Genomic DNA, 24,183 nt, shown 5'->3' with positions numbered 1-24,183 from the left:
GCTGACTCGGGCCTCGCCCCGCCGGCCGTTGCCCCTCGTGGCGGAGGCCGCTCCACCGCTCACCTTTCCGCTCCATGGCGAGACCGGTAACCGCCAGGCGCCTGCGCACTCGAGTGGCGGTGACTCCCGCTCCCGCCGCGGCCCAAAACCAAGCCCGCGCACACCCCGCCCCCCAGGTCCCGCCCCCGCCCCCGCCCCACGACGGCGCGCGCCTGCGCGTTGAGCGCGGAGCCTACCACCTGCTTGCCAGGAGAGGGGGGGGGCTGCATAGAATCGGGGGCTGGGAGGAGGAAAGAACGCCGAGTGTGAATGCTAAAGAGGTGCTGAGAACCAGCTTGGAAGCCTGGCGGGGTCAGGTTCGTTCTCTCTGCAGGACGGTTGCCCCTGAGAAAAGGAGAAGCGCGTGGCTTTGAGGGTTCCCTGGGTGGTGAGTCGGTGGTCTGCAGCCCACGGGAGTCCGCCTCAGTTTCCTGGTCTGTAGAATGGACTTAATCAGGCGTGTCCCAGTTTCTTTGCTGAACTCTTGTGAGGTTCAGTTCAGATACTATAGAAAGAAAATGAGGGCGGGCGAAATTACAAGTGAGAAAGAAAAGAAAGTTGGAGCAGCACCAAAAAGAGCCTGGAAAGAAGGAGCCTGTGAACTTACCTTCATTCTAAAAGTGAAAACCTTAAATAAATAAATTTTTAAAACGTGAAACCTTAAAACTGAATTTTCTCTTAAAATTTCACGTTTATATGAAGGCTCTAAAGGAAGGAAGGGGAAGAATAAAAACAGTGTTTTCTCATTTTACCACTTTATCATCTTTTTAGTACATGATAAATATAGTTGTAGCATGTGTTTATACTTTTCTAAGTGCATTATTTCATTTGATATTTATGACAGCTTAAAAGCAAAATATTACCTCCACTAAGAAACTGAAAGTTGGAGGGGATGTGCCCCCAATTTTGGGTGTCCTGATCCAGTGATTCCATCAGCAAACCCATATAGTAAGGCAAGGTTAGCAAAGATTTTCTGTAAAGGGCCATATAGTAAACATTAAGGCCTGTGGGCCATAAGATCTCTCTCAGCTCTTCAAATCTGCCCCTGGAGTTCAAATGGAAAATAGAAAACTGGGGCTCTGTTCCAATAAACTTTGTTTATGGTCCCTGAAATTTGCATTTCATGTAATTTTCACATGTCATAAAATACTATTCTTCTGTTAATCTTTTTCAACTATTTCAATCATTCTTGGCTCAGGCCTTAGTTTGCCAACCTCTGTTGTAAAGTACTAAAGCTGGACAGCGGGCAAGCTTTGAAGACCCTTGCCCTAGAAGAAGTTAGACTCTATGGGGGAAGACAGACAAGTAATTAACTGACTGAGAAAGGAAGATGAAAGTGTAATAGTACTACACAAGTGAAGCATGGGGGCTTGGGCGGGATTTTATTGAGCAGAATAAGTAATCAAATTCAGCCAGGGGAGGAGGCAGCTTTTGAACTGGGTCTTGGGAAATGTGTAGGGTTTCCGTAGGTGGAGAAAGAGACATTAGGCATTCCTGCATGAGAAAATCAGTTGAGCAAAAAGGCACAGATTTGGAAACTTAAGGGTGGGGGCGGGGCTGGTAATGACTGAAGTGGATCCAGTGGAACGTGATGCCAGAAATGCAGGTTGGCTGAATTTGAAATTTAGGTAATTAATATCTATTGCATGGAACCTGAATGATAGCATTTCTGGACATATTGCAAAAGAGGATAGCACCTGTTGGCCAAGGAAAACTGCATCCCAGTTTCCTCTCCACTCTACTTGAGAACAAAGGGAGAGTTGGGGCAGACAGTGAGACCCTGGAGCCTGAGGGTTCTGCTAGCTCAGGAAAACCTCCAGTGATTTAGAAAAGACAGGAGAGCTGTGGTGGCTGATAAGAAATCCCAGAATGGGCAAAGTACTCTCCACAAGAAGGTAAACTCTATGAAGGTAGGAATCCTGTTTGGATTTTCCTTGAGGTATCCTCAGTGCCTAGCATAGTATCCAGCACCTAGGAGTTGCTTAAATATTTGTCTGATCAAAGAATAAATGATGTGCAGTTTATGAGAAAGTTCTGGATGAGAGGGAGAAAACACTGAGCCGGACAATGTGAAACTGTGCTAATAACCCAAATGCGATACTGCAGATTCATTAAGAAGGAAATAACTTTAAATTGGCATGAATTCTTCATACCTATTCTGGCTTTGAGTGATCACTGCTTCTTTCCCTAAGAGATTATTGTTTAATAACTCATTCGAGAATTTTTCCAGAGTCATTATCAAGTTCAACTGGATTGAGTTCCCTCAATTGACCATTTCTCCCTTTTTTGTTTTTTCCCCTTTCTCTCAGCATGTTCAGTTCTCCACACTTTTTCTAAAATCTGTATAGTTGTTCATCTGAGCTAGTTCCCCACCCTCCATTCTAAAGTCCATGCCTTTTTAAGTAAGAAACTGCTCAGTCAGTTAAGCATCTGCCTTGGGCTCAGGTCATGATCCCCAGGTCCTGGGATGGAGTCCTGCATCAGGTTCCTTGCTCAGCTGCGAGCCTCCTTCTCCCTCTGCCTGTTGCTCCCCTTGCTTGTGCTGTCTCTGACAAATAAAATTTAAAAAAAGAAAGAGAGAAAACCCCAGATGAACATAGGAGGAAAAAAAAAAAAGAAAGGCAAACCAGGAAACAGACTCTTAACTATAGAGAACAAACAAAGTTACTGAAGAGGAGGTGGGCAGGGGGTTTAGTTAGGTGGGTGATGGGTGATAAGAAGTGTACTTGTGATGAGCCCTGGGTATTGTATGTAAGTGATGAACCACTGAAATCTACATCTGGAACGGATATTACACTGTATTTTAACTAACTGGGATTTAAATAAAAACTTGAAGAAATAAAAAAATAAAGCCTCTGCCTTTTTTGTGCTTCTTACTTTAAATATAACTTTAAAATCACTCCCCACCCTCTCATCCCCAATTTTACAGGGCTTGTCCCATTCTGGATTTCATCCTTCCTCTTCAAGTGGTGAAGCATGCATATCTCTCTTGCATAACTGTTTTTCTCAAGTTCTTTTAAAAGTAGAATTATTTGGAAAACTGTTCGGGAGCAGTGTCAGAATTTAATTTCTGAAAAGATCCCATTCCCTGTGAGCTAATTTATTTATTTTTATAATCTTAAAAAAAGATTTTATTTATTTATTTGACAGACAGAGATCACAAGTAGGCAGAGAGAGGAGGAAGCAGGCTCCCTGCTGAGCAGAGATTCTGATGCGGGGCTCTATCCCAGGACCCAGGATCATGACCTGAGCCGAAGGCAGAGGCTTTAACCCACTGAGCCCCCCCAGGTGCCCCATGTGAGCTAATTTATTAAGACTTCCCTGGGACTGTCCCTTAATGCTTCTTGGAAGTTTCTGAAATTTGATCACCTAAAGTTTAGACACATGTTTCATCAAACCCAACATTCTCTGCTTTGGTTACCACAAACTCTTAACACTTTGTCCTCAAAGTTTTGATCTGAATTAAATAAAAAAATATCATTTCCCTTTTATGGCTTCCCTTTTGTCTTGTGAGATGAAATGGACAGCAGAACAAAATGAAAATATATCAGATGCTTTACTTTTCAGATTCCCAGTAGATGCCTGCACAATTGAAGAACCCCGAAAGGATTTTTTGTGAAGTTATATTGGGAAAACAATTATATCCTAGGCTGGAGTTTCAAGAAACACATGGCACATTCAACAGAAAAATTGAAGATTACTGAATGAAGGGATTGAGGTGTGGGTAGGGTTAAGGGAAACCAAGAAGGAATGGTGAGGCGTCCAAGGACTATCAATGTGGGAGTCCTTACTACCCCTAGGCCTGAAAGGACAAGGGGTGGAGATGTTAACCAGAACCCAGTAATACCTTGTATTAGTCTGCTTAGGGTTGCCATAACAAAGTATCACAAATTGTGTGGTTTAAACAACAGCAATTTATTGTCTTGTGGTTCTGGAGGCTAGAAATCCAGGTGTCAGCAGGGTGGTTCCTTCTGGGGCCCGTGAGGGAAGGATCTATCCTCTTTCCTTGGCTTGTAGAGGATTTTGTGCCTCTTTATATTTTCTTCCTTCTATGTGTGTCTCAGTCTGTGTCCAAATTTCCCCTTTTTATAAGGACATCTGTCATAATGGATTAGGACACATTCTAATGATCTCTTTTAACTTCTAATTCTTCTAACTTCTCTTTATTTTTTTTTTAAATTTATTTATTTGTCAGAGAGAGAACAAGAGCACAAGCAGAGGGAGCAACAAGCTGAGGGAGAAGCAGGCTCCCTGCTGAGCAAGGAGCCTGATGTAGGACTTGATCCTAGGACCCCAGGATCATGACCTGAGCTCAAGGTGGCCACCCCCGGTGTCCCTCTCTTTAATTTAAACCTTTGTAAAGATCCTATGTCCAAATAAGGTCACTTTCTGAACTGTACTGGGGGTTAACACTCCAATATATCTTATTTTGGTGGGAGGGGGTGGAGAGGACACAATCCAACCCCTATCAGAATTGTAGTGATAAGAAAGATCTGCTGGATGGTAGCTGTGCCCTTTGATAAAAGGACATAACCACTGTCTGGCAGGGAATTAAATGCCCAATTTCTTACTCCTCTCATCCTCTCAAGCCACCTAGTGCCCCCCACTGAGTGAACCAACTGGAAGTAAGAAGGCAAGGGTGCATGGGTGATGCGGTCTGTGCAACCCAACCTCCCAGGGCACAGAGAGAGTGGAGAAGGGTGGAGGGTTCATCTGGAGGGGCAAACAGAGACTATCCAGCACAGCCTGTTTGGGCAGTCTACAGGATACACCCAAGTGGCTAGCACTTTCCAAGCAAATAAGCCAGCCTTTTGGGCTCCCTGGAAAGGCTTGAGAACAGAAGCTGCTTGGAGATAACCCCCTTTCTGGCTTTTTTCCCCCCTTCTTCCTCCTTTATAAAGCTTAAGCTTCAAAAAGAAATAGTGCTGGAGTGAAGGGTTGGGGAGAGTAGGGAGAAGAGATAAAAGAATAAAAACCTTGGCTTGGTGGAATGGGAAACTAAGTAAGTTCTTTGAAGTCTCAGCTCTCTGTCCTTTTGGATGCTCTGCCAACAGCAGGAAAGTTGAGAGAGAAAGGAGATTCTCTAGCAATGGGCAGGTCCCAAACACTGGTGGTTCTAGAGGTAGGGAGAGCCCTTGCTCTGCTCCCTGCGTGCTCAGGGAGACAGCAGGTGTTGTAAACTGAAATGAGCTGATCACGTCCAACTCTGCATTCGTTTTTGTCGGTAACCATACCTGCCAGAGAAGTCTAAAGCAATGAGGAGTTGCCAGCTTCTCATCTTCACTCCCAAAATATAAAGAAAAATGTTGCACACTAAAACCGGCCACACACATGCAACCTTTGTTAAACATTCATTAGCAGGCGGGCACAAAACAGCTCCTATGACTATGTAAGCTCTTTGACGTCTCTCTGGCCTTTTGGATGCTCTGGTCACTGCATGAATGTTTTACTGTTTTACTCAAGGTGGGATAACAGTATCACCGAGGCAGGACTCTGTCACCCGCAGAGCTGGCAGCAGGGAACCAGAGACGGAGTCTCCTTTATAATTAGTTATGCTGTTCCAATCCTGATCAACACCAGAGGCATCATCGGAAGCAGGTTTCCACTCGTGAAATGAATTGCCTATTAATTTGTGTAATGGATGTTATTAAAAAAAAAAAAAAAGCTGCCGTTTGCGGAATTTGCATTAATCAATGACCCTGAACTCCTTTGTCGAAGCTGCCTTGCGATCAGAATGTTTACAAACTATTCCTGGCATGGGAATCACAGATTAGAATGTAAGCCGCACCTGGATGTTATCTACAAGTAACTAGCACCTACAAGTGTTATCCGGTCTTTGTCAGAAGTTTTCATATGCCCAATTATTTTATTTTGAAAAAATGGATTTGTTTCTTGAAAACTGCCAATTAAAGAAAAAAAATGTGGAAGTCCAACACTAGAGGAATGGTTACCAAAGTTTTATAGCACATCCCCTCTAGGTGAGTTGACGAAACAGGGACCTAGGGACTCCTTTTTAAGGTTCTGTTAAGTACCAGAAGAACCACCTAGAAGGTCTATCTAGAGATGGATCTAGAGGATCGATCTTTCCTTGATACCCTGGGGGAATCCTGAATTTTTGTTTTTAAAGATTTTATTTATTTATTTCAGAGAGAGAAAGAAAGAGCATGAGAGGGAAGAAGGTCAGAGGGAGAAACAGACTCTCCGTGGAGGTGGGAGCCCGATGTGGCACTCCATCCTGGAACTCCAGGATCATGAGCTGAGCCAAAGGCAGTTGCTTAACCAACTGAGCCACCCAGGTGCCCCCAAAATATTTTAAGGCAAATTATAAACATCATGAGGTGGAAGCCAGGACAAGGTGCTCTGTTATACTAAACATGTTCAAGGGGTGATGAAGACTTGGACCAGAAAAACAATGGACTGGAGATCAAAGTATTTTCCCTATTTTCTGAGCAGTTCATAAACCTCCCAGGCTCTTATGGGACCCCAGGGAGAGGGAGTACATAATGACAGGTATTTAATTTCTCCAGCTTGGTCCCAGGATGAGACCAAAGGCAGGTAGGAAATACATAGAAATGGCTTACACAGTTGAATTCTGATTTCTACCTGCTGTGCAACGTTGAATCCGTTTTGCTTTTCCTTCTTTCAGATACTGTCCACCATGCTCACCCTCGTGATGAACATTTATTGAGGGCTCACTCACCTTTAGACCAGGGCTATGAGAAGCAGAGAAGGAAAAAACCAACGCCTTGCCCTATGGGACTTAATAGCTAACTCATGGAATAATTACTGTTTACTAGACACTATTGTCCCTCAGCTGTCACACACTACCAAATAGGCGTTATTATCATCATCCGTGGCAGATAAGGAAACTGAGGCAGAGCCAAGGTCATCCAAGCTAGTCAGAGGAGGGGTTTTGAATCTGGGCAGTAGGGCTCTTGAATCCACATCTTGGCCACACACCCGTGTGTGTATATCACCTGTCTCGTTTAGTGGGAGATGGACATATAGATAAATAATTCACACAGTGTATAATGTTAGAAGCACAGGGTACCATGGGAACACACACAACAAGGCCCACTTAGCTCAGGGTCTGAAGAACGGTGTCTTTCCTGAATGAGATGACACCTGGACAGTGTTGGGGATCATGAATATGTGTCAGCTGGGAATAGAAGAGAGTGGAAAGGAAACTCCAAATAAGACAGCATGGTGTTGGGGAGTGGAGCAGGGGAGGCATAGACACCATAGAATCACTGGGGAGAATAAAATGCAAGGTGGGAGATGGGAGAGAGTTCATTCCTCAGATACTTGTTGGGCCTCTTCTATGGGCAGGTCTACAGCAAGGATAGAGCCTCTGAGGAGCTTGAACTTGAACTTTCAAACATTTTGCTCCCTTACCCACTGAAATAACTTTTAAACTACAACCATGCAGAACATTTAACAGACTAGAAACAGAAGGATACTTTCTCAATCTGATAAAAAGCATCTATGAAAACCCCACAGCTAACATCATATTTAATAGTAAGAGATTGAATGTCTTACTATTAGGGGACAAGACTGTCCCCTAGGATCAGGGATAAGACAAGGATGTCCATTCTCACTCCTTCTGTTCCGTAGTATACTAGAAGTATCAGCCAGGGTCACTAGGCAAGAAAATGAGGTAAGAGCATACAAATTGCAAAGGAAATTGATACTTTGAAATAAAAGTGTTACATCAGCTTTGAATGTCAATCTAATACCCACCAACACTCATTAATATATGTGTGGGAGGCCGCAATAAGGCTTGAGACGAGGACCAAACCAGGCCTGACTTTGCCTCCTTTAAAGTCCGAATAACCTAACAAAAGGTTTAAGATGGGAAAAGTTGAGTAGCACCGAGAAAGGGTCCGTGCTATGTGTCGTGTGCTCGCCTTCGTGACTTCCCACATGCTTGCTAAATAGATGAGAACAATTTGGTTGGGGTCATAAGTTCGTTGCTGGTCCTTGCTGCCCTAGTACAGCCCATAAATTACTTTCGGGTTTGCTGTATCAATACAGAACAATCATACTGGCATCAGCCATTTGGCGTCACGAGGTCTGCTTATAGTTAAATGTGAAACTTACTATGGGAACGTGTGCTTGTTTAACTAGACACAGATGTATTGCTTCTCCTATTATCACTATATATATGGCCTTAATGCTTTGAATAAGCTTAGCACTGTTGGACATCCTCCTCAGTGCTCCTCCTGCCCCCATCTCTCTGCTTCTTGAGTTCTTTTCTTCATCCTCTTACCCTCACGTTCCTGTTTGATTTGTCGTGCCAGCCGCGACATATATGTAAAAAAAAAAAAAGGAAAATCACTTTGTTAACTACAAGAAAGTTTACATTGTTCCTTTGTCTCCTTGAAGTTGTGTTTCTAGTCCATTTTACTGTCACAGAAATTTATTCGCAAGTGATGTCATTTTATGCTTTCAAGTCTTTATTGAAAGGTGAAAATAGGGGTGCCTGGGTGGCTCAGTGGGTTAAAGCCTCTGCCTTCAGCTGGGTCATGATCTCAGAGTCCTGGGATCAAGCCCTGCATCAGGCTCTCTGCTCAGCAGGGAGCCTGCTTCCTCCTCTCTCTCTGCCTGCCTCTCTGCCTACTTGTGATCTCTGTCTGTCAAATAAATAAATAAAATCTTAAAAAAAAAAAAGAAAGTTGAAAATAGAGCTACCCTATGACCCAGCAATTGCATTACTGGGTATTTACCCCAAAGATACAAATGTAATAATCTGAAGGGGCACCTGCACCCCAATGTTCATAGCAGCAGTGTCCACAATAACAAAACTATGGAAAGAGCCCAAATGTCCATTGACAGATGAATGGATAAAGAAGACGTGATGTATATATACAATGGGATATTTCTTGGCCATCGAAAAGAATGAAATCTTGCCATTGACAATGACGTGACTAGAACTAGAGGGAATTATGCTAAGTGAAATAAGTCAATCAGAGAAACAATTATCATATGATCTCACTCATAGGCAGAATTTAAGAAACAAGGCAGAGGAGCATAGGTGAAGGGAGGGAAAAATAAAACAGATGAAATCAGAGAGGGAGATAAACCATAAGAGACTCTTAGCTATGGGGAACAAACTGAAGGTTGCTGGAGGGGAAGTAGGTGGGGGGGGATTGGGTAACTGAGTGATGGACATTAAGGAGGGCACATGACGTAATGAGCACTGGGTGTTACATGCAACTGATGAATCACTGACCTCTACCACTGAAACAATAAACTATATAATAAACTATATGTTAATTAATTGAATTTAAATGAATGAAAAGGGAGGTATGAGTCAGGAATAAAATCTCACCTGTGGGGTGCCTGGGTGGCTCAATGGGTTAAAGCCTCTGACTTCCGCGCAGGTCATGATGCCAACGTCCTGGGATCGAGTCCCGCATCGGGCTCTCTGCTTGCCAGGGAGCCTACTTCCCCATCTCTCTCTCTGCTTGTGTTTTTCCATGAGAATTTACAACACGTAAAGTCCTTCTTTTCTAATAAAAGAAAAATACACCTGTCTGAATTAATCCTTGCAAAATGCCCTTTTCCTCCTGGCTCAGATTTAGCTCCAAAATGGCATTTGATTACATAGCATGCAGGCCCTGTGAAACCACACTCAACATTTTTTGATACATTTGATCTGTACTTGGCTTCTACAGAGGATAAAGTAGATAAAGGTAGAGGGAGAAGGTGGCCTAGTATTGGGGAAGGGGTTGACACTCCTCCCAATGCACAAATACATACACTGAAGCCGCTGCACAGGGTAATTCTTTATATTAACTGGGAACAAAGTTATTAGCTCATGGAATGCCTGAAACAAGTGGGAACCATTTTGCCATTTCACAAGTTAGTTGTGACTCAGAAGAGGACACAACCAACCTGTCTTGCGGTCACGTGGGCAGAAATGACGTCAGGTATCTGGAGGCACCTGTGCCCATGTTAACCGACGGGGAGCTTGGGAAGTCTATCCACCCACTGATTATATACACTGCCTCAAGTCTGATTTGCTTCCGACTACAGGAAATCCCCGTTGCTGGGGAGCGATGGGCCGCTACAAAGTGAAAGCCCTTCTGGAAGGGGAGGTTGCCGGAACATTTTTGCTCAGGGACTCTGCACAAGAGGACTACCTCTTCTCTGTAGCTTCCGCCCCTATGGCAGATCCCTTTGTGCCCAGATTGAGCAGCGGAAACACAGCCTTAGTTTTGGTGCTAATGACCTGTGTATGTTTCGCGCCTCTGCTGTAACAGGACGCTTGGAACATTTAAAAGATCCAAGTTCTTGCATGTATTTTGAACCACTGTTTCCTGTATCACCAGACAGGACTTTCCCTTTTAGCCTGCCATTATCTGCCATGCAGTAATCCGCAGACGAACTACATGTAATGGAATTTATGGGCTTCCTTTATCATTAATGTTACAGAATTTTAAAAAGAGTATCCTTATAGGAGCGTCTGGGGAACCCCGTGGGTTGAGTGTCAGACTCTTGGTTTTGGCTCAGGTCCTGATCTCAGTGTCCTGAGATTGAGCCCTCGGCGGGCTCTGGCTCTGTGCCCAGCGGTGTCTGCTACAAATTCTCTCTTCTACTCCCTGTATCACTCCCCTGCTTGCACTCGCTCTTAAATAAATCTTTAAAAAAAAAAGGAGGGGGCACCTAGGTGGCTGAGTGGGTTAAAGCCTCTGCCTTTGGCTCAGCTCATGATCCCAGGGTCATGGGAGGGAGCCCTGCATCTGGCTCTCTGCTCAGCGGGGAGCCTGCTTCCTCCTCTCTGTCTGCCTGCCTCTCTGCCTGCTTGTGATCTCTGTCAAATAAGTAAAAAAAGAGATTATGCTGAGTGAAATAAGTCAAGCAGAGAGAGTCAATTATCATATGGTTTCACTTATTTGTGGAGCATAACAAATAGCATGGAGGACAAGGGGAGTTAGAGAGGAGAAGGGAGTTGGGGTAAATTGGAAGGAGAGGTGAACCATGAGAGACTATGGACTCTGAAAAACAATCTGAGGGGTTTGAAGTGGCGGGGCGGTGGGAGGTTGGGGTACCAGGTGGTGGGTATTATAGAGGGCACGGCTTGCATGGAGCACTGGGTGTGGTGAAAAAATAATGAATAATGTTTTTCTGAAAATAAATAAATTGAAAAAAAATAAGTAAAAAAAATCTTAAAAAAAAAACCAACCCAGGTCCCGGCCCCCCGCCCCCCCCCCCCCCCCCCCCCCCCCCCGCCACCCTGCGCTGGGTCCAGCCCGGTTCCCGGGAGGATGAAGTTGGTGTATAAAGAGGAGCATCCGTTCGAGAAACGCCGCTCTGAGGGCGAGAAGATCCGAAAGAAATACCCGGACCGGGTTCCGGTGATAGTAGAAAAGGCTCCCAAAGCTCGGATAGGAGACCTGGACAAAAAGAAATACCTGGTCCCTTCTGATCTCACAGTTGGTCAGTTCTACTTCTTGATCCGGAAGCGATTCATCTCCGAGCTGAGGATGCCTTGTTTTTCTTTGTCAACAATGTCATTCCACCCACCAGTGCCACAATGGGTCAGCTATACCAGGAGCACCACGAAGAAGAAGAAGACTTCTTTCTGTACATCGCCTACAGTGATGAAAGTGTCTACGGTCTGCGAAGCTGCTGCCCCTGAGGTGGGGGGGTCTCGTTCTACAAAGAGGTGGCCCCCCTTCCCTGACCTACTCCTTCCCCGGGCTCAAACACCACCTCCCTTCTTCAGGACCTGCACTTCCTAATGTTTGAGGCTCTCCTCCAGCCCTTCCTAGCCGGAGGGCTCTGGGGGAGGTGGCCTCTTGGACCTCTCCTCTCTCCCCTTTCTCTTACCCAGCTTTCCCACTCTGCTTTAGACTTCTCAGTTGTCAATCTCTGTCACCCCCACCCAGTGATTGTTTTGGTTTCTGTTCCCTTTCTAACTGACCAAGGGGCTTAGAACCCCAACATTCCCTTCCTTTCACTACCTTCTTTTTTGGGGGTAGATGGAAGGGACTGAAATTGTGGGGGGAAGGTAGGAGGCACATCAATAAAGAGGAAACCACCACGCTGAAAAAAAAAAACCAACCCAATTCTTTAAAAAAAAAAAAAAGTATCATTATAAATAAAAAGTTAAGAGAGAACTCTGCTGTTCTCAAAGGGCATTAACTAGATCCACTTTTATGTGCCCCAGAGAGTCCTACTGACAATAAGCACACATACCACCTTTAGGCTTTTTCAGCACAATATATAAGCATAGTGTGAGTATCTGCCAGATGTGACCTGCTGTTACTTAGATAAGTGTGGTGCCTATTGAGACAACAGAGGAGCTACAGGTATAGGCATTCAGTAGGGCTACAAAAATATTTTGCCGATTTAACTAACATTTTGGTTTTTAATGTTTGTGGTAATTGAGTGAGGTAATTTCCGGGACATTTGTGAAGAAGAATTCTATTTCTTACCGAAGAGTGAATTATTAATATTGGAGGAGTGTTTCAACGGAATGACTCATTTTTAAGTTTGTTTTATTAAGAATTTTTCTATAAACTTTTGAAAGCAGCGCTGCTTGGAGTTCTGTAAATTAAGCACTGGAAGTCTAAAAAATAATAAACCATCTTCCTTTTAGAAAAAAGTGCAGTTTTCTGGCCACAAGGGCATAGTAGAGTTCATTTACATGTTGGTATAGTTTATGTTCGGTCTCCCTGCCTGTTTTGCAAAAGGTACTGTTTATAAACCAGGTTTTATAAATAATAGTTCTAAAATTTCAGATTTATAAAGTTGGTAGTAAAATTGTATTGATAGGTTAGGTATGAATAGTTTAGTGAGTGCTTTAACTCAAAACAGACATTTGAGACCCCATTGCTGCTCCGAGCCACTCACGCCAGCCAGCCTCGGCCAACCCCACCATGGTGTTCTTTGACATCGCTGGTTAGGGTGAGCCTTTGGGCCCTGTCTCCTTTGAGCTGTTGGCAGACAACTTTTGGACTCTGAGCACTGGGGAGAAAGGATGTGGTGATAAAGTTTCCTGCTTTCACAGGACAGTTCAGGGATTGGTGGGCCGGGGTGGTGACTTCATGGCCATAATGGCACTGGCAGTGAGTGCATCTATGGAGAGAAATTTGATGATGAGAATTTCGGCATAAACTCGTGGGTCCTGGCATCTTGTCCAGGGCAAATGCTGGACCCCAACACAAACACTTTCCAGTTTTTCTTCTGCACTGCCTACACTGAGTGGCTGGAAGGCAAGTCGTAGTCTTTGGCAAGGTGGAAGAGGGCAGGAACATCATCATGGAAGCCATGGTGAGCTTTGTTTGGGTCCAGGATGGCAAGACCAGCAAGAAGATCGTCTTTGCAGACTGCGGATAAATCTAATACATTTGACTTGTGTTTTCTCTTAAATACCAGACCATTCCTTCTATAGCTTAGGAGTGCACCTTTCACCCCCATCTGCTCGAAATATCTGATAATCTTTGTGCTCTCACTGCAGTTCTACGGGTTTCATGTTTTCCTTGCTCCCCTCCAAATCCTTGCTGAATTAAGTTTATGATTATGAAATAAAAACTAAACAACAATAAGAAACACAAAAAACCCAGACATTTGGAATAGCTGCTGCAATGTAATCCTGTGTGTGATTTTTTTTTTTTTAAAGATTTATTTACGAGAGAGAGAGAGAGAGAAGGAGTGGGGAGTAGGAACAGAAGCAGAGGGACAAGCAGACTCTGCAGTTGAGCATGAGCCCAACTAAGGGTTGGATATCTATCTCAGGACCTTGAGATCATGACCTGAGTCAAATTAAGAGTCAGATGATCATCTGCCCCACCCAGGCACCCCCACCCCCAGTGTGTGACTTTTAAGTTGACATGTGCAGTCTAATCATTGATTCCCATCCTGAGCTCCTATTCCCACGATGAGTTTATGAATCAAGACGAAAATGAGACTAGAAGATGGCCAAACAAGTCAGATAATAGTAATGACAGTGGCCACTGATGTTGAGATTATTGTTAAACTATAATTAATAATTTGGATGGCAATATTTCTCTTTGCTGTAAACTCTCATAGCCAAGTTGCTTAAGTACAATCTATAGAACTTCAGTACAGTTAATTTTTCATAGAAAATCTGAAATCTAAATTGCAGATTTAAAGGCACTCTATGCCCTATGACCCAGCAATTGCACTACTGGGTATTTACCCTAAAGATACAAACGTAGTGATCCGAAGGGGTATGTGCACCCAAATGTTTATAGCAGCAATGTCTACAATAGCCAAACTATGGAAAGAACCTAGATGTCCATCAACAGATGAATGGATAAAGAAGATATGGTAGGGGCGCCTGGGTGGCTCAGTGGGTTAAGCCGCTGCCTTCGGCTCAGGTCATGATCTCATGGTCCTGGGATCGAGTCCCGCATCGGGCTCTCTGCCCAGCAGGGAGCCTGCTTCCTCCTCTCTCTCTCTGCCTGCCTCTCTGCCTACTTGTGATCTCTCTGTCAAATAAATAAATAAAATCTTTAAAAAAAAAAAGAAGATATGGTATATATACACAATGGAATACTATGCAGCCATTAAAAGAAATGAAATCTTGCCATTTGAGACGATGTGGATGGAACTAGAGGGTATCATGCTTAGCGAAATAAGTCAATCAGAGAAAGACAACTATCATATGATCTCCCTGATATGAGGAAGTGGAGATGCAACATGGGGGGTTAAGGAGGTAGGAGAAGAATAAATGAAATAAGATGAGATTGGGAGGGAGACAATTATAAGTGACTCCTAATCTCACAAAACAAACTGAGGGTTGCTGGGGGGAGGGGAGTTCAGAGAGGGGGTGGGGTTATGGACATTGGGGAGGGTATGTGCTGGGGTGAGTGCTGTGAAGTGTGTAAACCTGGCGATTCACAGACCTTGTACCCCTGGGGATAAAAATATATTATATGTTTATAAAAAATTAAAATAAATAAATAAATAAGGCACTCTATAGTCATTGTATCTGTAAATAAGTTTACTTAGCCCCTTTCTGTCACTTAGAAGAGTATGCAATACTACCTGAGTGAGTTAATTTGGAAGTAATATCAAGCTCTAGTGTTTGCTTAGTATTGAACTGAATTTACAGTTCTGTCCTAGATATTTTTCACTAAAGTGGTTGGATCCATTCTTGTGTGTTTTTGTTAACGTGCTCAAAACCACTGGTGGGTGCTTCTTGGTTTCCTAACTTGCTGCTGCAAAATGCTATTTTTTACAACCCTAAGGCTATAGCCAAGGCTACAAAAAAGAAAAGCTATATTTGTATATAACACTAACCCTTTGCCTGCTAATGTATATTCCTACTTAATGGACCATATGATGGCTGTTCTTCTGTACCAAGAAAGTATGTTTAGTATTTTTGTAAAAAAACAGAAACCAACCAACGGACCAAAACTAAAATTCTTTCCCGATGTTCCCAGCAGAGGGCGATGTAGAGTCCTTCCTCATGCTTTGCCCTGCAGCAACTTGGAACAGGGGAAACTGTATTTAGCATTGTAGGCATTGGGTTGTATGCGGTCTCCTCCTCTTGCCTAAGATTTCCTCCAGAGGAGAGAGTCATTCTATAAAAACCCGGACAAGCACAAGACTCAGCGATTGGCAAGCCCTCAAATGTTCCCTACGTGAAAAAAATGTGGAGATAAACGCTGACACCATAGATTGGCCCAGGACAACTTGCCCTGAGACTGGAGGTGCAGCCATGACCCAACGCTTCTTAAGAAAAGTGGGTCAGAGGATGGTCATGGTCATAGAGTCTGTCTCCTGGCTGGTAGTCCCTTGGCTTATTTAATCTGAAGAAAGAGTGCTAGAAAACTTGCTGGCCCTGGGAGCTGCCTGGAGGGCTGGGGCCAGATGTGGGCTGCTGGCAGCACTTCCCAGGTTATCAATGAACCTGAGAACAAGAAAAGCATGTTAGCATGGGTTATTCTCTTTTAGATTTAATCAAAGTACTCCCTAATCTGTTGAAGTTTTAGAACGTTCTATAACGTTGGGAGGGGAGAATCCTTCCATTACCACGAGAAAGCTCATGCTCCCTAGTAAAACAAAGGAAGCACCCCAGAATGCAACAGAATTTATCTCTGGGGAATATAAGTCCAAGGGACTTTTTTCCCCCTGCTTTTCTTTTTTTTTTTTTTTTTTAAAGATTTTATTTATTTATTTGACAGAGAGAGATTACAAGTAGGCAGAAAGGCAGGTAGAGAGAGAAGGAGGAGGAAGCAGGCTCCCTGCTGAGCAGAGAGCCCGATGCGGGCCTCGATCCCAGGACCCTGAGATCATGACCTGAGCCGAAGGCAGTGGCTTAACCCACTGAGCCACCCAGGCGCCCTCCCCCTGCTTTTCTATATTTTGTAGATTTTGTTTAAAAGCTAGTATTATTCTTATTATGAAAAACCTTAGCAAACTTATATCATGAGCTCAAAAAAGTCTCCACCTGCAGATTTATAAAATAACACAAATTGTTTAAACCAGGAGGCTCCTTTGACTATGTTTGCTTTTTTAAAATAGAGATTTATTTATTTATTTATTTGACAGATGGAGATCACAAGTAGGCAGAGAAGCAGGCAGAAAGAGAGGAGGAAGCAGGCTCCCCACCGGAGTGGAGAGCCCGATGTGGGGCTCCGGTGGGGCTCCTGTGGGGCTTGATGTGGGGCTTGATGTGGGGCTTGATGTGGGGCTCGATCCCAGGACCCTGGAATCATGATCTGAGCCAAAGGCAAAGGCTTTAACCCACCGAGCCACCCAGGCGCCCCATCCTTTGACTATGTTAAATCCAGTATTCAGAGCATTGGGTATATTTAGAAAGATTTTGTCTAAGTTTAGGGGAAAAGTTAGCCCTAGACTAAATGCTACTCTGGTCTCACCTAACAAAGCATAATTGATGTTTAAAGTGATCAAAATGTTTTTGAGTCACTTAACCACATCCCAGAACAAAGGTCAAGAATGTTTAGAGGAATACAATCACATCTTGTGCTCCAAAAGGTAAAATTTACAGTATCTAACATGATCGGTCCACTATCTAATAAAAGTTAATTCATATGCAAAGAGGCAAAAAATATGACCCTTAAAGAGAAGGAAAAATCAATCAACTGAAACAACCCAGAAAGTATCTTGTAGGATTAGTAGAAAAGAACATAAAAACAACTATAACTATATTCAGTAAGCTTAAGACACTAGAGGAAAGGTTAAATATGTTAAGTAGAGATATGAAGATATAAAAGGAGAACAACATTGAACTTCTAGAAAAGAAAACAACAATGTCTGAGATGAAAAAATTTACTGTATGGGAGTAACAGTTGAGTAGACATTGTAGAAGAAAACAAACAAACAAACAACCTGTGAACCCAAAGATATAACTACAGGAGCTATCCAAAATGAAATACAGAAAGAAAGAATAAAGAAAATAAATAGAAAAGGGGAAAACCAAAACCCCAAATCCAGAGTATCAGTTTGCTATAGGATGATTTCAAGTGGACTAATAACACATGTTAGTGGAGTTCCTGGAGAAGAAGGGAGAGGGACAGTAAATATTTCAAGAAAAATGAACAAGTTTTATAAATCTGATGAAAAGTATAAACCAAAAGATCCCTGAAGCTCAATGAACCACAAGCAGGAAAAAAAAAGAAGAAGAAAACTACACCAGGGCTGCCTGGCTGGCTCAGTAGGTACAGCATGTGACTTGTGGGGTTGTGAGTTCAAGCCCCACAATGTGTGTAAGAGATTACGTAAAAATAATATCTTAAACAAACAACTCCCCAACTATTCCAAATAACATTTTAATCAAATTGCTTAAAAGCAGCAATAAAGAACAAATTTTTTTTAAGATTTTATTTGTTTATTTGACAGAGAGAGATCAAAACTAGGCAGAGAGGCAGGCAGAGAGAGAGAGGGGAAGCAGGCTCCCTGCTGAGCAGAGAGCCTGATGTGTGGCTCAATCCCAGGACCCTGGAATTATGACCTGAGCCCAAGGCAGTCGCTTAACCAACTGAGCCACCCAGGCATCCCACATTTGTAAGGTTCTTAAAGATGAAGTCAGACTATTACTTGAAGGTAGACTGTGATAAGTTAAATATGCTTACTATAAACCCTATAGCAACCTCTACTATAATCCAACAAAGAGTTGTAGCTAACAACCCAACAAAAAGGATAAAACTGAATCACTGAAAATATTCACTTAATCCAGAAGGAGGGAGAAAAAGGAAAAATGGAACAAAGAACAAATGATACAAATAAAGAACAAATAACAAGATGATAGATTCAAACTTAATCATACCAATAATCACATTACATGTAAATAGTCTAAATACCCCAAATAAAGATGTGAGATATTTCAGACAGAGAAAAGAACAAGACTAAATTATATGCTGCCGACAAGAAACCTGCTTTAAATGAAAAGGTACAAATATGTTAAAAATAAAAGGATAGAGAAAAGATTTACCATGGTAACACTATTCTAAAGAAAGCTGTAACAGCAATAATAATATTAAACAAAGTAAATTTCTGAGCAAAAATATCACCAGGCACAAAGAGTGCCATTTCATAAGGAATGAATGTGTCCCTTCATCAAGAAGACATAACAAAGCTAAATATTAAGCACTTAAGAACAGAGTGTCAAAATACATGTTAAACAAAATTAGCAGAATGTGAAGAAAAATAGACCAACCTATAATAGAGTTGGAGGTTTTTTCTTTTTTTTAATATTACTTTAAGTAATCTCTACACCCACCATGGGGCTTGAACTTACAACTCTGAGATCAAGAGTCAAATGCCTTTCCAATTTAGAAAGCCAGGTGCCCCAGTAGCTGGAGTTTTCAATTCCCCTCTCTCAGTATTGGTAGAAAAAATGGACAGGAAATCAGTAATGCTTTAGAAGATTTGAATAACACTGTCAACCAACTTGACCTTATGGGCATTCATGAAATAGTCTTCTCAGCAACAGCAGAATACACATTCTTTTTAAGTGCATGTGGACCATTTGCCAAGATGGACCTTTTTTGTATCATTTAACAAGTCTCAAAGAATTTTAAAGGAATCAAATCATGAAAAGTATGCTCTCTTACCACAAAGGAATTAAGTTAGAAATAAATGAAAGGTATCTAGAAAATCCCCCAAATATCTGAAAACTAAATAACCCACTTCTAGATAATCCAGGGGTCAAAGGAGAAATCAAGAGTGAAATCATAAGGTATTTTGAATACTGAATAAAACCATAACATATTAAAATTTGTGGAATGTTGTTAAAGCAGTATGTGGATGGAAATTTACAGCGTTCTTTTTTTTTTTTTTTTGAGATTTTATTTATTTATTTGACATAGAAAGCGAGAGAGCACAAGCAGGCAGAGCAGCAGAGGGAGAGGGAGAAGAAGGTTCTCCTGAGCAGGGAGCCTGATGCAGAGCTCAATCCCAGGACTCTGGGATTGTGACCCAAGCTGAGGGCAGTAGCTTAACCAACTGAGCTACCCAGGTGCCCTGATTTATAGCATTCTAACAACAATGTTAAAAAGAAGAAAGGTCTCAAGTCAATGACCTCGACTTCCACATTAAGAATCTAATAAAAGAAGGGCAAATGAAATCCCAAATAAGCAAAGAAAAGAAATAAAGATCAGAGTAGAAATAAATGAAATAAAAAATAGAAAAACCATAGAGAAAATCAATAAAACTAAAAGATACATGAATACAAAATAAGCACATGAAAGAATTTTCAACATTATTGGTAAGTAGAGAAAAGCAAATTAAAAGCACAGTGAGCTATAACTAGACAGCTTTGAGAAAATCTTAAATTAAAAAGAATGAACATAACTAGTGTTGATGAGGATAGGGAGCTACTGAATTCTTATACAGTGCTGGTGGAAATATAAAATAGTACAAACATTTTGGAAAATTCTTAAAATGTTAATCACAAACTTAACATATGACTCAGCCATTCTATTCCTAAGGGAAGTGAAACTATATGTTCATGCAAAGACTTCTGCATTACTGTTTATAGCACCCTTATTTGTAATAGTCCCTAATTGGAAATAACTCACATCCATAAGCAGATGAATGGATAAACAGATCGTGAGTTATCTGTACAATGGAAAACTAACAAGAAAAAGAGATGAATCCTTGGTAAATGCGGCAATATGCTTAAGTCTTAAAGTGCTAAGTGATGGAAGCCAGTTCCCCCACCTTGCCAGAAAAAGCACATACCATATAATTCCATTTATGCAAAAGTCCGGAAAATGAGAACCAATGCATGGCGACAATAGGTCAATGGTTGTCTGGGAGTGGAGACTTGGCTGGGCAGGGTCCAGAGCATGGGTTTACAAATGGGCACAAGGAATTTTTTGGGGGTGACCAACATGCTTATCTTGATCGTGGTGATGGTTTTGTGGGTGGGTACATGGGTCAAAACATCAAACTGGGCACTTAAAAATGTATCATTTATTGTACATCAGTTTGGCTCAATAAAGCTGTTTAAAGTGAAAACTGACCTGAAGTCCAGCACATACACACACACACACACACAAATTAATAAAACAAAAATCCCTCCTTCAGGTCAGTATTAGTATTAGAAATCTCCAAGATAGTTTTTAAAAAAGAAAGTTGTCAAACATATTTAATTATCATTTGGGCAAGAAAAGGGGAACCTGGTGCCTGGGTGGCTCAGTTGGTTAAGCAACTGCCTTCGGCTCAGGTCATGATCCTGGAGTCCTGAAATCGAGTACCACCTTGGGAGCCCTGGTTGGCAGGGAGTCTGTTTCTCCCTCTGGCCTGTCCCCTCTCATGCTCTCTCTCTGTCTCAAATAAATAAATAAAAAATCTTAAAAAAAAAGAAAGAAAAGGGGAACCTAAGACGATATGTGCACATATTCATACTTACGCCTAGTTGCATAAAAAATAGCCATATTTGCTGTATTTGCATAGAGGGTATTAGAAGGATCTAGACTCACAAAAGGAAGTAGTAATAGTGGTTATCTGGGTGGGCTAAGGAAAAAGGAATTTGGGAACGGGAGTATGGAACAGGGCTTGGAGCAAGATTTTTCACTGACAACTTTCTGAGTAGATCTTATTTTTTGAGCTATGTAACTATTTTTACTACTTAATTTTTTTAAACAATAACCTTAGGTTGTAATTTTATATATTTTTTCATTTTTAAAAAGATTTTATTATAGAGAGAGTGAGACAGAGAGTGAGCACGAGCAGGGTTAGGGACAGAGGGAGAAGAAGAGGGAGAGGCAGACGCCCCGTTGAGTAGGGAGCCCAAGGTTGGGCTTTATCCCAGGACCCTGCGATCATGACCCGAGCCGAAGACAGACACCTAACTGACTGAGTCACCCAGGTGCCCCTATTTTTACTATCTTAAAATTAAACAATAAAATAGAATTCAGTTCAGGCTTAGCTACCATGAGGACAGTTTTTCTAACCAAGGATCTTTATCAAGTTAGTAATTCATGAAATAAATGTGATGGATCATGACCATTAAAACATACATACACTCAGAGAAATAGAAAAGAACAGAAAATATTGACGAATACAAGGTAACAAGAAGGAAAGTATCATTTCTTGGAATTTTTTTCTCTGTTATATGTGTGTATATATACTGTGTTGTGATACAAAATATGGGCTGCAGCCAAAAGAATGGGAGTCTGGAAAACCTGGTCTCTCTCCTCCTTCCTTCCTCTGTTTCTTTTCTTTTCTTTCTTTCTTTCTTTAAGTTTTGGTTTGTACATATCACATTGTAATGTAATTTATCATTCTATTCATTCTCTCTCAGATTAGAAGTTCTTTGAGGGCAAGGACTATCTTGAATGTTTGATCCATGCATGCATGGATGAAGAAGAGAATAAAAAATTGGGTATATGAATGAATAAATAAGCTTAATATCCTGAGTAAACATATTCTGAGCACCTACTGTATGCTGGGAACTTGAGATTTACTCAAGAACAGAATAGCAAAACTCAAGATTTTTCTTGGTGTCCCACTCACATATTGGTAGTTTAAAAATATTTTTCTCCTTTCTTGTTCCCCTCCTTTTTGATCGAGTTCCTCCTCCCCCCTTTTTCTCTTTACTGGTTTGAAAATTACACACTTTATTTTAGTGATTACCCTTAAAATATTGCTATACATATTTAATCTGAAATATGGCATTAATCACCATCACTATCCTCTTCCTGAAAAATACAAGGACTTCAGAATCCTTTCTGTACTGAGAGAATTGGTTAAAAATCTCCAACTGTGTTAAGATTTCTATCCCCTTTTGTTTTTGTCATTTTGCTTTATATATTTTATTTATTCATTTTAGGATTTTATCTATTTATTTGTCAGAGAGAGAGTGAGTGCACAAGCAGGGGGAGTGTCAGGCAGAGAGAGAAGCAGGCTCCACACTGGGCAAGGATCCTATTGTGGGACTCATCCCAGGATCCTGAGATCATGACCTGAGCTGAAGGCAGACACTTAGGCAACTGAGCCACCCAGTTGGTTTATTTTTAATTTTATTTTTATGTAAACTACATCCAGAGTGGGGCTTGAACTCACAATCTGGAGATCAAGAGTTGCATGCTCTACCAACAAAGCCAGCTTTATGTATTTTGAAACTGTTATTAAGTGCATACAAAGTTAGGATTTTTATGTTGTCCTGTTTCATTGACCCTTTAATCTTTCATCACGGTATAATGGCCCCCTTAAACCTTTAGGAATACTTTCAGTTTTATACTCTACTTTGTCTGATATTAACATTGTCACCCCAGCTTTGTTTTGGTTACTATTTGCTTGTTATGTTTTTCCATTCTTCTACTGTGTATATATTTGCATATTTAGATTTACAGTGTCTCTCATAGAGATATATATATATATGTATGTGTGTATGTGTATATATATATATGTTTATATATATATGTTTCTTTTTTTAAAGTATCCATTCAAAAAGTCTGTATCTTTATTAGAATACTTAGTTTATTTAGTTTATAGATATAATGGAATTTGACTGCCATCTTGGTATTTCTTTTCTACTTGTCCCGTATATTTTTTGTTTTCTTATTCCAGTGATTCTTTGGATTAATCAAGTATTTTTATTATCCAATTTGTTTTCTGTATTAATTTTTTTAAAAAATTATTTTTTTGGGGGGCGCCTGTGTGGCTCAGTGGGTTGAGCCGCTGCCTTCGGCTCAGGTCATGATCTCAGGGTCCTGGGATCGAGTCCCGCATTGGGCTCTCCGCTCAGCAGGGAGCCTGCTTCCTCCTCCTCTCTCTCTCTGCCTGCCTCTCTGCCTATTTGTGATCTCTCTCTGTCAAATAAATAATAAAAAATTTTAAAAAAATTATTTTTTTTTTAGAAAGAGAGAGAATGCGTGTGAGAGAGTGTGAGAGTGGGGAGGCCTGGAGGGAGACGGAGATAGAGAATCCTCAAGTAGACTCCCGGAGGATTATAGAGCCTGACGTGAGGTTCAATTCCAGGACCCTGATATCATGATCTGAGTAAAAATCAAGAGTTGGATGCCCAACTCACTGAGCCATGCAGGTGCACCTCTTCTCTATTATTTTTTAATTATATATTTTTTGCTTTATTATTTTAATAGTTTCCCTTGATACAATAATATGCGCTTTTACCTTATTATGATCTACCCTAAATTAGTTCTTTACCACTTTGTGAACAGCTTACCTCCATTTACCATCTTGTTTTTGTATTTTTTTGTAGTTATTAGCATACTTTTACATTTGATAAACTATACATGATATAGTTATTGCTTTAAACAATCATAAGCAAGATTCTTTAATATGTATCCACATATTTAGCCCTTCCAATGTTCTTTAGTCCTTTTTATAGTTCAGAGCTTTCCTGTGCAGTAATTTTTCTTCAGCCTGAAGAAATTTCTTTTTTCTCTTTTTCAAGATTTTATTTTATTTTTAAAGATTTTATTTATTTATTTGATGGAGAGAAAGAGATTGTGAGTAGGCAGAGAGGCAGGCAGAGAGAGGGGGAAGCAGGCTCCCTGCTGAGCAGAGAGCCCAATGTGGGGCTCCATCCCAGGAACCTTGAGACCATGACCATGAGTCAAGAGGCAGAGGTTTAACCCACTGAACCACCTAGGCGCTCCTCAAGATTTTATTTTTAACTAAACTTGACGCCCAACATAGGGTTTGGAACTCACAGCTCTGAGACCAAGGGTT

The 24,183-nt window shown here is 41.5% G+C and overlaps 1 protein-coding gene and 2 pseudogenes across 1 annotated transcript in view; 2 read left to right on the top strand and 1 right to left on the bottom strand.

Annotated features, from left to right (window-relative positions):
- The window catches only part of SRPK1 (SRSF protein kinase 1), a 78,701-nt gene extending 78,543 nt beyond the window's left edge, over positions 1 to 158 (bottom strand). The window contains 1 exon segment of the mRNA XM_044254820.1: positions 1 to 158. Coding sequence (XP_044110755.1) covers positions 1 to 76 — 76 coding nt within the window. The 5' untranslated portion in view covers positions 77 to 158.
- On the top strand, positions 75 to 10,676 carry LOC122904000 (annotated as a pseudogene).
- Positions 10,677 to 11,309: 633 nt separating this feature from the next.
- Positions 11,310 to 12,088, top strand: LOC122899819 (annotated as a pseudogene).
- Positions 12,089 to 24,183: the final 12,095 nt, after the last annotated feature.

This window comes from Neovison vison, chromosome 1, assembly GCF_020171115.1.
Source record: "Neovison vison isolate M4711 chromosome 1, ASM_NN_V1, whole genome shotgun sequence".
Lineage (NCBI taxonomy): Eukaryota > Metazoa > Chordata > Mammalia > Carnivora > Mustelidae > Neogale > Neogale vison.
The sequence above is the reverse complement of the archived record's forward strand: the minus strand, read 5'-3'. Positions and strand labels throughout refer to the sequence as shown.